The 13,178-nt window shown below is 36.7% G+C and overlaps 1 protein-coding gene across 2 annotated transcripts; it reads right to left on the reverse strand.

The window, feature by feature from the left end:
- Positions 1-179: 179 nt before the first annotated feature.
- Positions 180-12,794, reverse strand: LOC127797085 (uricase-2). 2 transcript variants are annotated; one of them, XM_052329602.1, is made up of 8 exons: positions 12,417-12,791; positions 11,736-11,828; positions 9,539-9,614; positions 7,715-7,824; positions 1,678-1,769; positions 1,110-1,283; positions 888-978; positions 180-485 (listed from the first exon to the last, which is right to left on the reverse strand). In XM_052329602.1, exons 1-8 carry the CDS (start codon positions 12,618-12,620, stop codon positions 402-404), a joined length of 924 nt encoding a protein of 307 aa, XP_052185562.1. In that variant the 5' UTR covers positions 12,621-12,791; the 3' UTR covers positions 180-401. The 2 variants fall into 2 exon arrangements, with proteins under 2 accessions (XP_052185562.1, XP_052185563.1); XM_052329603.1 differs by lacking the exon at positions 11,736-11,828 and having other exon boundaries at positions 12,417-12,794.
- Between the last annotated feature and the right edge of the window lie 384 nt (positions 12,795-13,178).

A 13,178-nucleotide genomic window follows, 5' to 3' on the forward strand; every position in this document is an offset into this window, starting at 1 on the left:
AAAAAAAAAGGTAAAAATAAAAATACAAGTTTGGCCAAAAATACTTGAGAAACAAGTAGCAAGTTGTCTTTAACTTTTATCTTTTTCATTCGATTTTTAAAGTTAATGATATTCTCTACGGTTGATTTTCTTCTAGTCTCTCGTTTACTCCATTCTCAAACTAAAATAAAAGAGAGCACTAAAATACAAGACAAAGCGATACCGTTAAACAGTATCAGAAAACAGAAATGCAACTGCCAGTGACAATCCGATTATTCAGAATCAGGTATTCACAAATACCCTCCATTAGAAGTGTAGGTTACGTCCTCAAAGTGAAATTTATGCACTGTTTAGTTGAGTCACAGACAAAGAAAGGAGAGCACAAGGACAACGGCATAACAGAGAGCCATCTGAAAGCTGGTTTACATCTTGGATCCGATGCGACTCAAGCTCGCTTCAATTGTTCCATGTGGTTCATCGGTTGGTAAATAGACATCGTCGTCAAACTGCAGAATCATAGCCAACCATATCAAGCATCACACCAACCAACAAAACTGCAAATCAGTAGCCTGAACCGGCCATCTCATCCTTTACAGGAAAAGGTTTGGCTCAAACCACACCACAGATCATGTCTCCTGGATCGTTAGTCGAGCATATTGCCCACATAATTATCACATACTATAATTGCTGAAACTCTTAGTATTCCAGTTTCAAGTAACATTTTGGAGAAACATAGATGGATGCATCTAAAATCAAGATATCGGCTCATGTAAGAGCTTTAGCCAAAGGGGCAGGTTAACACAAAAATATTAAAAAATTCAAATGGTGTTTCTCTTATATCATGGTAGTCTTTCTAGTTAATAGTTTATCTTTTTCATATAATCAACACAGGAAGGACGAAACCATACCTTCACAATAATATTATCTTTGCTTGATAGATTAACTGGTAGGAAATGAAGATTTGGCATTTTCATGTGGATTGATGACACATCTGGAAACCTGAAAACATGACAATCAAGAATGAATTTCCTACAAAGGCCCCATAAAAAACCAAATCAAGTCAAGTCTACACGGCAACATTCACATAGAGGACATTTCCATGTGTGCAAGAGAGAGAGAGAGAGAGAGACCTGTCGAGAACATCCCGTGCCATTTGATAAAGAGTGGCTTGAACAGATGGGCTGTCAACACCCTCTCTTGGGGGACCAAAGAAAGTATGAACCAGAACTTTTTTCACATCCTGATATCTCTCACTAAAGTAAAGTGGCATTGCAGGAACGGCAAAGAGAGATTCAAAGGAGTACCTGTTTCAGAAGTATTTATATTAAAACATGCCATTAGAGTCCTCAAGATGGGCATAAAAATCAATATATAAGAACAGGGAAACCAAACACATTAAATGCGTGAGAGGAAATTAAGATGGTTCTACATGTGAACAAAGACTAATAAAAGCACTTGTGCGGTGAGTGGATGGAATGAAAGAAGTTTGCTACAAAAGAGGTAGAGGAAGACCAAATAAGACTTTGTGAGAACCCTTCAACATGCTATCAGGTATAATAATCTTACAAAAGATATGGCTATGGATAGAGATGGTCATAAAGCTAGGATTTATGTAGCCAACCCCACCCTAGTGAATAAGGCTGATTGTTGTTGTTGTAGGAAATTCAAACCCAGTACAGTCCTTCAGGATTTACCTACCTCCATGAAGCAGTCACCTCTGTTGCCAGCACCCTCTCCCGTGTTTCAGGTAATATTGTGTATCTGTCCCTTACAAATCCTTCAAAACCCGACTGTGACACAAATAAGAAGATACTCTCAATAAGGAACTGAACCCATTAAAATCTAAAATACAGCACAAAATTACGGGTATATAGATTCAAAGTCCTAAAATTTCTTAGAACAGGAGATTAAATTTATCTGTTGTATGACACACATCTTTGGTTAGTTGAGAACTAACATGTGCAAAATATAAAGCATAATCAAGATAAGGATATTATTTACAGAAAAAAAAAAAACAAGATAAAGATATTACAATTAGACATGGAGACATGATTAAGACAGTTTAGTCATATGAGAATAAGACTAATAAAAGCTCTTTTGAGGAGATTTTATGGAACGAAACAAGCAGTTAGTAAAAAAGTGAAGAGGAAGACAAAAAAAAAAAACCCTTGGTAAGAGACTTAGATTTGACATTAAGTATATAAGTCTCACAGAAGATAAGGCAATAGATAGAAAGAAATAAATTAAAAACTAGAATTCATGCAATCGATCCCACATAGTAGGATAAGGGTTGATCTATTGTTTTTTATGCAGGCATCCAAAAATATATAGAAGCAAAATTAGAATAAGGTTATCCACAATAAGGTCGAAATGCTACATATTGAAGATAAAAACCATGATTTGCATTTAAGATGATTTGGACATGTAAGAAAAAGACCAATAGATAAACCTATGAGAATAATGAATGGAATGAAAGGTGTGTTGTACCAAAAGACTTGGAAGACACCAAAGAGAACTCAGTGAAAAGCTCTCAGAGAGGTAACATGGAATATAATGCTCTTACTGAAGATAAAGTTATATATAAAGATGATTCACAAGCTAGAAGCTTTATTAGTAAAATTGATGCTCGGTCTTGTTGTCATTGCTGAAATTGTCTATCATAAATAACGTTAAATAAATTATTGCATATGATTTTAATACAACAAACATGAATGGATGTTACCTGTGAATCATATATACAAGCTTCCTCTCTAAATGATGAAGTTACCAAAAAGCTAAATCATCAAGTTTCTAATCCTAGAATTGGAAACATATACAACTTTAGGATACAACAATTTATGGAAAGAACAACTATGGAAAGATACAATTAATTAAAAGTACAGCAAATTAAATCTATAGGGTTCATTCTTAATTTAGGAAACAATTGATATTCAGTGCCAATCAATCAAACTGATTGAATCTTGTCCAAGATTCTTCCCACTTGTTGACACTCCCCCTCAAGATTGAGAATGGATATCATACATTTCAAGCTTGCTAATCATTGTTTGGCACACGACTGTAGGTAACCCTTTAGTTAGGATATCTGCCAGCTGATCACAAGAGGATATGTATGGAATACAAATCAAGCCACTATCCAACTTTTCCTTGATAAAATGCATGTCCACTTCAATATACTTAGTCCTATCATGTTAGACTAGATTGTGAACAATACTTATTGCTGACTTATTGTCACAATAGAGTTTCATAGGTGCTGTCAACTTGATCTTCAAATCATTAGTAACATTTTCAACCAAAGCAACTCACATACTCTTAGAGCCATAGATCTGAATTCCGCCTCCGGACTTGACCGGACCACTACACCTTGTTTTTTGCTCCTCCAAGTCACCAAGTTACCCCTTAGGAAGGTACAATAACCGGATGTAGATCTTATGTCCACTACAGACCCTGCATAATCTGCATTTGTGTAGGCCTTAAGAGTCATGCATTCTCCTTTCTTGAACATAATGCCTTTCCCCAGTGTCTCTTTCAAATAATGCAATATTCTATACATTGCCCTTAGGTGAGTTTCTTTGGGATTATGCATGAATTGGCTGACCACCCCTACTGCATATGCAATGTTTGACTGAGTATGGGCTAGGTAAATCAGCCAACCCACTAGCCTTTAATAGGACCCCTTATCAACTACATTATCTTCTGGGACCTCCCCCAATTTCTCATTAGGTTCAATTGGAGTCTTAGTTGCTTCACAACCTAGTAACCCCGTGTCTATTAGAAGATCCATAATGTATTTATGTTGAGAAATAAAAATACCTTCCTTTGAGTGTGCTACTATGCCCAAGAAGTATTTCAATCTCCCAAATTCCTTTATTTCAAACTCATTAATCAAACATTCCCTGAGTTTATTTCTGCCTTCCTCATCATTTTCGATGACCACAATATCATCCACATACACTATTAACACTGTTACTCCTCATGTGGCCAAGCGGTGAATAAATAGGGTATGGTCCCCTTAACTTTGTCTATACCCTAGGGTAAGCATCACCTTTGTAAACCGGCCAAACCAAGTCCCTGGGGATTGTTTGATGCCATATAAAGTCTTTTTCAATTTGCACACTACATTTTCCCGAGTGGTTGGACTATATTCGGGTAGCAAATCCATGTACACCTTTTCTTCTAGATCTCCATGTAAAAAAGCATTTTGGACATCATATTGTTGCAACGACCATCCCAAATTAGCAGCTAGAGATAGGAGAACCCTGACTATGTTTAACTTTGCAACAGGAGCAAATGCATCTAGGTAATCTATCCCATGTACTTGAGTGTAGCCCTTAACCACCAGTCTTGCCTTATATCTATCTAATATTACATCAGACTTATATTTAACTGTGTAAACCCATTTACAACCCATCAGGTGTTTTCCTTTAGACAATTGAACAAACTCCCAAGTTAGGTTCTTTTCTAGGGCTGCCATCTCGACTTTCATGGCATTCCTCCAATTCTCATCCCCTATAGCTTTAGAAAAATGTTTGGGAATAGGAATGGTATGAAGGCTAGTCAAAAAAGGTTTATGTGGGGAAGATAACCTGGAATAGGACAAAAACAGATGCAAATGGTGCTTGGGGGTGGCAGCACCTATAGCCTTTTTGGGTAGAAGAGTATCCAATGAAGATGCATTTTAGAGCTCGAGGTTCTAACTTGCCTCTATTAGGATTATGAACATGGACAAACGATACACACCCAAAGACTTTAGGCTTCCAGCAACTAGGGACATGAATATCAGGAAAATGTTTAGTTAGGAGTTGAATAGGGCTATGAGATTCAAGAGTTTGAGAAGGCAACCTATTAATAAGAAACATGATTGTTAAAGATGCTTCTCCCCAATAATGTTTAGGAACATTATGGTGAAAAAGAAGTGCTCTAATAACAACAAGTAAATGCTCATTCTTCCTCTCGGCCACCCCATTTTATTGAGGAGTATAGGGACAAGATGACTCATGGATAATCCCTTTTTGTTGAAAAAAACTTGCTAAGGATTGATTGAAGAAGTCTCTGGCATTATCAGACCTCAGTTTCTTGATTTCCATACTAAATTGAGTCCTGATCATGTTATAGAAAGTAGGAAAAATGGTGCTCACTTCATATTTATTTTTCATAAGAAATAGCCACACCACCCTAGTACAATCATCCACAAACACTATAAACCATCGTGCCCTAGAAATATTGGGAACGGTTGAAGGGCTCCAAACATCACTATGAATAAGAGAGAATGTAAGAGACGTCCTTTTATTAGATGAAGGATAAGTCACTCTCTTATGTTTAGCAAGTTCATAAACAGAACACTGAAAATGTTTAACATCAAGACCCTTAAACAAAGTTGGAAACATGACTTTAAGAATAAAAAATGAGGGATGACCAAGACGATAGTGATGTAACCAGATCTGATCTTTATTAGATTGAACCAGACATGACACAGAATTAACCGTCTATTTTTGCTCCTGCACACTTGGTCTCTCAAGATAGTATAGACCAGCCTTAGTCTTAGCAAGCTCAATCATCCTCTTTGAGTCCTATCCCTGAATTTCACAGAAAGTAGAATAGAAGTTATCACTGCAATTGTTGTCTAGGATTAGCCTTTGAATGGAAATAAGATTAGTGAATAGTTTCGGGACATGGAGAACATTCTTAAGAGTAAGATGTTCATTAAGAATAACATCTCCCTAGCCAGCAATAGTGGTTAAGGACCCATCTGCCATAGCTATTTTTCTGGAGCTTGAACAAGGGTTGTAGGTAATAAAAAAAATGGGAAAATGGGGTCATAAGATATGTTGCCCCAGAATCTAGGATCCAAGAGTTAGATTAGGCTATTCCCGAAGCATGTAAGGTAAGAGAACGAGAGGAAATACCTGTAAGTGCAAGAGAACAAATACCTTTTTTAGCTTTCTTATCAAGAGACTCTAGAAAGTTCCTTAGTTTCTCAATCTCGGCCCTGTTAAGCCCCAAGCCATCTCTCTGCTCTGGACTCTTTTGTTTAGCTTGTTGGTGGCTGCTAGCCATATAGGCTTGACCTTGCCCTTAGCCCCTCAGTTGTCCTCCTTTGGATGGCTTCCTATGTAGCTTCCAACACTTCTCTATGGTGTGCCTAGGTTTTTTACAATAGATACACCCATAGGGAGTCTCTATCCCCAGCCTTCTTCTCCTCTTTAGGTCCTTTGTTAAGGGCCTTTAGTGACACTAGGGCAGAGCTCTCTATTGGAAAGGTGTCCAGCATCACTCCCCTTCTCCCTTCTTCTGCTCAAACTATAGAGATTACTTCATTTAGAGAGGGTAAATCCTTCTTACCGAGGATTTGAACTCTTACCACATCAAACTCCATGTTAAGTCCAACCAAGAAGTCGTATGCCCTTTCCTTCTCCACAATTTTCTTTTATAATGCAGCATCTTCACTGCACTTCATCTTCAGGCATTGGTAATGGTCCAATTCCTGCCATAAAGTTTGCAATGTATTTGCATACTCAGTGATAGATCTTGCCCCTTGTTTAGTGGCTGCAACCTTGGTCCTTATTTCGTAGATCTGTGCAACATCCTTAATCTTAGAATAGGTGAGTTTGATTGCCTCCCAAATGTCTTTAGCCATTGTTAGAAACATCACTGTATCACTTATCTTCAGTACCATTGAGTTCCACAACCATGACATCACTAAGGAGTCCTCCTCATCCCATGCTGCAAACATAGGATCTCCCTCCTTAGGACCAATCCCCAAAAATGGCTTGGCTTCCCTTTTCCCTTGAGAAACGTACGGATCAGCTAAGACCCCTCCAAGTAGTTTTTTCCGTTCAAATGGTAGGCTGCCTGGAGATTTTGCAATTCTCCTCCCGAGCCTATACTGCCAGTTCCAGCAAACAGAATTTCCATTGTGCTGCTAGAATTAGTCGAATCCAGAGTAGGGTTAGGGTTAGGTGCAATAGATATTCTATCAGGGAAAAAAAAAGGATCACTAAAGGCCTTAACTGTCTCAAGAAAGTGGTGACAATGGAGGCCCGAGAATGGAAAAGGAGGCAGAAGAAGAAAAGAAAGCAAGAAAGGCAATGAAGGCCAGAAAAAAGAAAAAAAGGATGCCCTAGAAAGATGGCTCTGATATCATGTCAAAAAAGGACTTTGAAGAAATAGACTTTCTTATTCACAATCCCTCTTACGGGTGAGTCATATGTACAAGCTTCCTCTCTAAATTAGGAAGTTACTAAAAAGCTAAATCAGCAAGTTTCTAATCCTAGAATTGGAAGCATATACAACTATAGGATACGACAATTTAGGGAGAGAACAATTATGGAAAGATACAATTAATTAAAAGTACAGAAAATTAAATCTATAGGATTCATTCTTAATTTAGGAAACAATTGATATTCAGTGCCAATCAATCAAACTGATTGAATCTTGTCCAAGATTCTTCCCACTCATTGACATTACTAAATATGATTTCATTTTTTTTTTTTTTTTGGTTCCTAAAAACAGAACAGAATGCGTTGTCAAATACCATTTTCAGTTTGTGTTTTTCTAATAGAAACAAAAAATGAGCACAAAAAACAGAAAGTGAAACAAAACTGACAGGATTGTTAAATGATGCCATAGTGTATTCACCAACATCAAGCAAAGAACAAAATAAGGAAGATGTGTAGGCAAATTGTGTTCTGTACATAATGCTTCAGAATAAATGTTCACAAGTTGTTTACTAGTTTACCTTGGTAGTCTTTAGTAACGCCAAACCTTCAACTCCAGAAGTAACCCGCAGAGAACCAGACTTCTTTACTATAACTTCTGTTGTATGCTTCTCAGATCCTAGTTTAAAACCTTAAAATATAGGCAGAACATATAGTTTAATTCTTGTGAAATATCCAAGTCTCAGAAACCTAAATATCATCACTTGTCACTGGAAAACCCTGAACAAGCAGATTCCCAAAAAGCAACCAAGTATCCTACCACAATAGTGACTATTAAAGCACCAAACAAAAGCTTAATCACTGCAGGCTGACTTTCATATACCAATAAAACTGACAGCCATGAAATATGTTTACACAACAATATATTTCTCTTGACTTCAAAATTTTGAAGGCATATCTTCAAGGATAGACCGAGCAACAAAACATTGCTCACCAGTAAATATATTGCAATTTTAGCCACAATATTCTTAGTAATGTCTTATGCTGATATGCACCAGGAGGTAGACCACAATTCTATGACCAAATATTCTTTACAATGTCTTTTGGCAAAAATTGTATCATTTTTTTACTGGGAACAATTATAAAATAAAAATGCATTTTCCTAAAAGAAAAAGTTTTAGGCACGGGGAATGATCATCTGAGCCATAAAAATTGTCAAAAAAATGTTGGCTTGTTCATGCCGCTGGCAGATATCAAGTTCAGGGCTGCAGAGGTTGCATTTGACCAGGTATAATACCAGAGGCAAATGAAGTAGGCTCAGAAGTGATAGGCACTTTTGTTTTTAAGTAAAGAAACAAACAACTAAGAGAGAGATAAACAGAGAAACACTTTGATAGTTTTGGCAACAACTGTCTATTTTATGAACCCTTGAACAAACATAGATAAATGAGACACTTCCAATGTAATATATTTATTCTCTCTCCAGCAAACAAAAAAAAAAAAAAATTATTCTCCTTTCTAGATGCACCTCAGCCAACCTTCCTTTTCCAAGCCTCCCCCCCCCCCCCCCCAAAAAAAAAAAAAAAACCCAAAAGAGTGTATGAGCTCAGGTGCTAATGTGAAAAGTGAATGAGAGAAATAAGTTAAAAGAATTTTATGAAAGTAATTTTACATATTCTTACCATAAATTTTAGGCCACAAAAAAAGTACATGGATTACTATTTATGATAGAAAATAATAAAAAGCAAATTAATGCTTAACTGGGAAATATTGACCATTGATCAGAAACAATAAAGAAGGATTCTCATAGCCAAGCTCAATTGGTTTGTTCAGGGAAGGAATTGCTAACTTCATGTTTTCTTGTCAAACAAAGAGACCAAGCATCTGAGACATGAGATTCATCATGACAATTGGTGCATACTGATGTTGACACCTAATTCAAATTTTATTCATCCCAAGGCAAGCATCAGAAACATCTTTTAGAAACTGAGAAATATATTATATCTTATCAGGTTCAGTGACCTTCTGGCCAAGAGTCCATCTTGGGATGACAATGAAACCTCTTATGGTGAGGACAGCTTCACATACTGCCTCTCAAATGGCATTTTATTTAAAGAACGGGAATATTGCTTAAATAGTTCCAAGAAAAGTTGAGTTATGAGCAAAATGGCAGTGCATATCAGATGCCTCTGAGACAAGTTGCTTCATTGTTCTTTAAATCAGTTAGTGCCATGTTAACCCTTTTCTATCCTGAGCTAGTAACAAAGAAATACTAACAATTGAAGAAACATAAAGAAACAAGGAAAGCTGAGAAGAAGAGAAACCAATTTTGTACAAAGGACTCACAAAATCCTCATTCGAGAAGCATTTTGAAACTCATGCTTTTGAATGATGAAAACACTAACCATGATTGTGCGGATGACCATTTATGTCTACACGCTCCCATGGCTTTTCCACTATCTTGATGATGGCAGCACTAACCTACAAAGAAGGAACAAAGCTAAAAATGCCTGCATATGATAATATATAGCTGAACAGGAGTACCCCTAAACTACAACATTTTAGTAACACTTATCTTTATAAGTTAGATTAAAGCATGTACTTTAATGCCTGAATCAGTTTAGTTATCCCCTTTCTATGACAGTTTTATTCCATTCTTTGTGCCAAAAAGTTTGCTAGAGTAGTAAAAGCAGATCCCAGCCTAAAAGCAACATTATCCATAAAAAGAAGAGTGAATATATAGTGCATGTCTTCTTTTGGGTACTGATACCTTAAATGTACTGAGAGAGACAGAGAGAGTTGATTGACTTTTGATTGAGAGAGAGAGAACGAGGGCAAGAGAGAGTCTCAAATCTACAGTGTATCCAGTGGTTGTCCAGGTATTTAAAGCATACTAAATAAGGGCAATATTTGAGGCCATGAATGCTAGCTGAAATATTGAAAAGACAGCAAATTGAAATTGTGGGTTCATCAACAAATTCGGGCTTCTGAATCCTTAAGCTCCTTATAAGAATTTTACCCAAACTTGCAGATGTGAACAGCTGGAATAATTGTAACATTACAATTAGAGAACCAAAAACAAAAGGAAAAGAAAAACATAAACACCAATCCAAAACAAAGAAATAAGAAAGAGTGCAAACTTTGGATACAAAGCCACTAGCTAACACATCCCTGAACTCTTCATGGATTTCAACCTAATTTTTGTGAAGTTCCTGATTGCAAGAATTGAAGGGGTAATATGTGTCAGATCGGACTATAGCATTTAGGACTTTTATCAATTTTAAATTATCGAGAAAAATCAAACCTTAACTTTATAACCTCACTAGCATCTTTTTTTTTTTACAACAGTGAATGCTATTACAGTGTCATTACTACTTGAAAAATAATGTGCATCTCTCTTGCTACAAAGATGATGACTTGAAAAACCAAAGACCTTCCTGCGTGCAGTACAGCACAAGATTCAGAATCACATTCAGGCATTATTATGCATTTCAATTATTAAAGAATCTATAAATATTGTTGGGACTGGTTAGTTCTTAAGCTCTTGACAAGCAATTTACAAATCATTCCTCAAATTTTTCTAGATTTTCTTGGGATTTTGGCAGATTTGAATGCTGAATTTTCAGCAGAACGCAAACCAAGCTTCAATACAACACCAATACAGTAAACAAATCAGCAGAGCATCCGGAAAACAGACCAAAATTAACCAATCTAGCAGTCAATATAGCTTTCTGAAATCTCCTTTCTCCAAGAATAAGTTTATCCATAGATTCCACTTTAATATGCATCTAAGAAGAACAAAAACCGGGGTGAAATTGTCAGACAGATTGGCACAAAGCTTACTATGACTCAGCAACCACAGAAAAGCAGACAAAGTGAAAAGGTAACAATATCTCAATGAAGTTCACCTTATTATCATTAGGGCAGGAAGAGTTTGTTGCACAGAAATGTTCAGAGTGCAACTATATTCAACAAAATTGAGCGCAACTAAATTCAACAAAATTAAGGAAACAAATCATTTCAGCCAAGCAAAGAGATGGGAGGGTCATATTTTGTCACATGTAATATGTAACAGCACTGACATAGCCTGGGCAAGACATCTGAGGTTCTAAAAGAGAGTTTCTAGGCTTTCTAGTGGAAAGGGTTAAATGGGTCTTTACATGAATGGAGGCATATTTCCTGGTCCAAAATAATAGCTCCAAAGGGGTAATAAGTACTCAAAAAGTTGAACAGAATGATGTAAAACTAAGTAGTCAATTAGGATGATAATTTTGTAGACAATAACAGAGATTTTGACATGAAAAATTTTCTGAAAAAAAATATATTCTATGAAACTAGTTGAATGTAAATAAAAAAAAGATCACACAAGGCTTGATGAACGAGTAGAGAAACAACAGCGAAAATTATATCTTCATCGTGATCACATCATTACTTAACCTAAGTAGAGAGAGGAAAGCACACTAACACATCTTAAGAGAAACCAGCGCAAAACCAGCACAGCCGCAGGCAGGCGTCTGGATACTGTCAACTTTAAACTAGATGAAGATACATGAAACTAAAGAAGAACATTTAGTCCAATTTACAATTATATATACTATATACCTGCTTATAAAAAGACGTGAAGTGCTTGCCAAGTGCAATTGCAAAGTCCTCCATTGATAACTCTTCTGAACATTCTTTGGCTTTAGCATATACCTGCATTTACAGCTCCAAAAATGTATTGGCTTCTTTCAGGCTAGCTTTTTTGGCAGTCCTTTTTCCATCTCTCTAGCTTTTCGGTTTTCCAGCCAAGGTTCAATTTTCTTTTTTGTTTTTGTAACAATGTTAGCTTACGTTTTGACTTTTGCATTATAACAATAGCAAACAGAACTATGAAGTACCCAGATTTCAATAACCCAGTTCGAACTGCATAAGGCTAAAAAAAATGGAGAATTTTGAATCAACTCAAGATCCTTTTCTCATGAACCAAACAGATCTAAATAAAATAAGTACATAAAATTTTCAAATCAACAGTTTCCCAGCGTATGTCACTCTGAATACAGAAATTAAAAAAAGGACGGACCCTAGGGCTCAATTGTTCACTGTGTCGTACGACAATGGTTTTTGGAACTGCCGTAAACATTTTTCTTATGCAAATAGAATCAAACAGTGACTAGTCAAAATCAGAAAATCGATTTCGGAATCATAACCAAACAGAACTAATAATAATAATAATCTACAAAATACACATAATGTTTGTGTGTGTGTGTGTGTGTGGAGAGAGAGAGAGAGAGAGAGTTGTACTGTGTTCTTCATCGTGTCGGTGGCGACGATGTTGGAGTTGTCGCCGTGGACATAGGCGGGAAGGCAATCGGAGAGGAGGCTGATACTGATGTTCCACTCGACGAACGAATGGCGGCCACTGGTGCTCCTCCAAACCCTACCGACTCTCACTCTGGCCTTGCCGTGCCTTTGCTCGAACTCCATGCCGTCGATTTTCTCCGCCATATTCGCTCCGAAGCTCAACGATAACAATCTATATTGAGATCGATCGAAGTGAGATTCCGATCGTCAGAGGGAATATATGCAGTGAGGTTGTTATCTGGAAGAAGTAATTGTTCCGTGAAGATGACGCCGACGAGCCGGTAATTAGGCTGCCGGAGGATCGCTACCTCCACTTCTCAGCGCGTGGATGTAAGATTACCTTATCTCTAAACTCTATTACCCTTTCTTAATTTTTTTATAACACAAAAAAAACATAAACATGACTGTACACACAAATAATGGTAGGGTATACTCCAATTACAACACAAATACACCAAAAAAATTAATACACACTAGATATAGAGGTCAGACTTCCATATCTCGAAGAGCAAGCATTTACGAAGTATTACCGGATACATTTCGAAATGAGACGCTAAATATGAATCAAAACCAACATTTGCAATGATCGAGGAAATTGGATAATGGAAATACGGTTTCAAGTCGTAGTCTAAATTGAGTGTGCTAGCTTAGACTCCGAATATTCCTAACTAAGGAAACACCTATTATTACGCTTATATCATA

This window comes from Diospyros lotus, chromosome 3, assembly GCF_014633365.1.
Source record: "Diospyros lotus cultivar Yz01 chromosome 3, ASM1463336v1, whole genome shotgun sequence".
NCBI classification, from domain to species: domain Eukaryota; kingdom Viridiplantae; phylum Streptophyta; class Magnoliopsida; order Ericales; family Ebenaceae; genus Diospyros; species Diospyros lotus.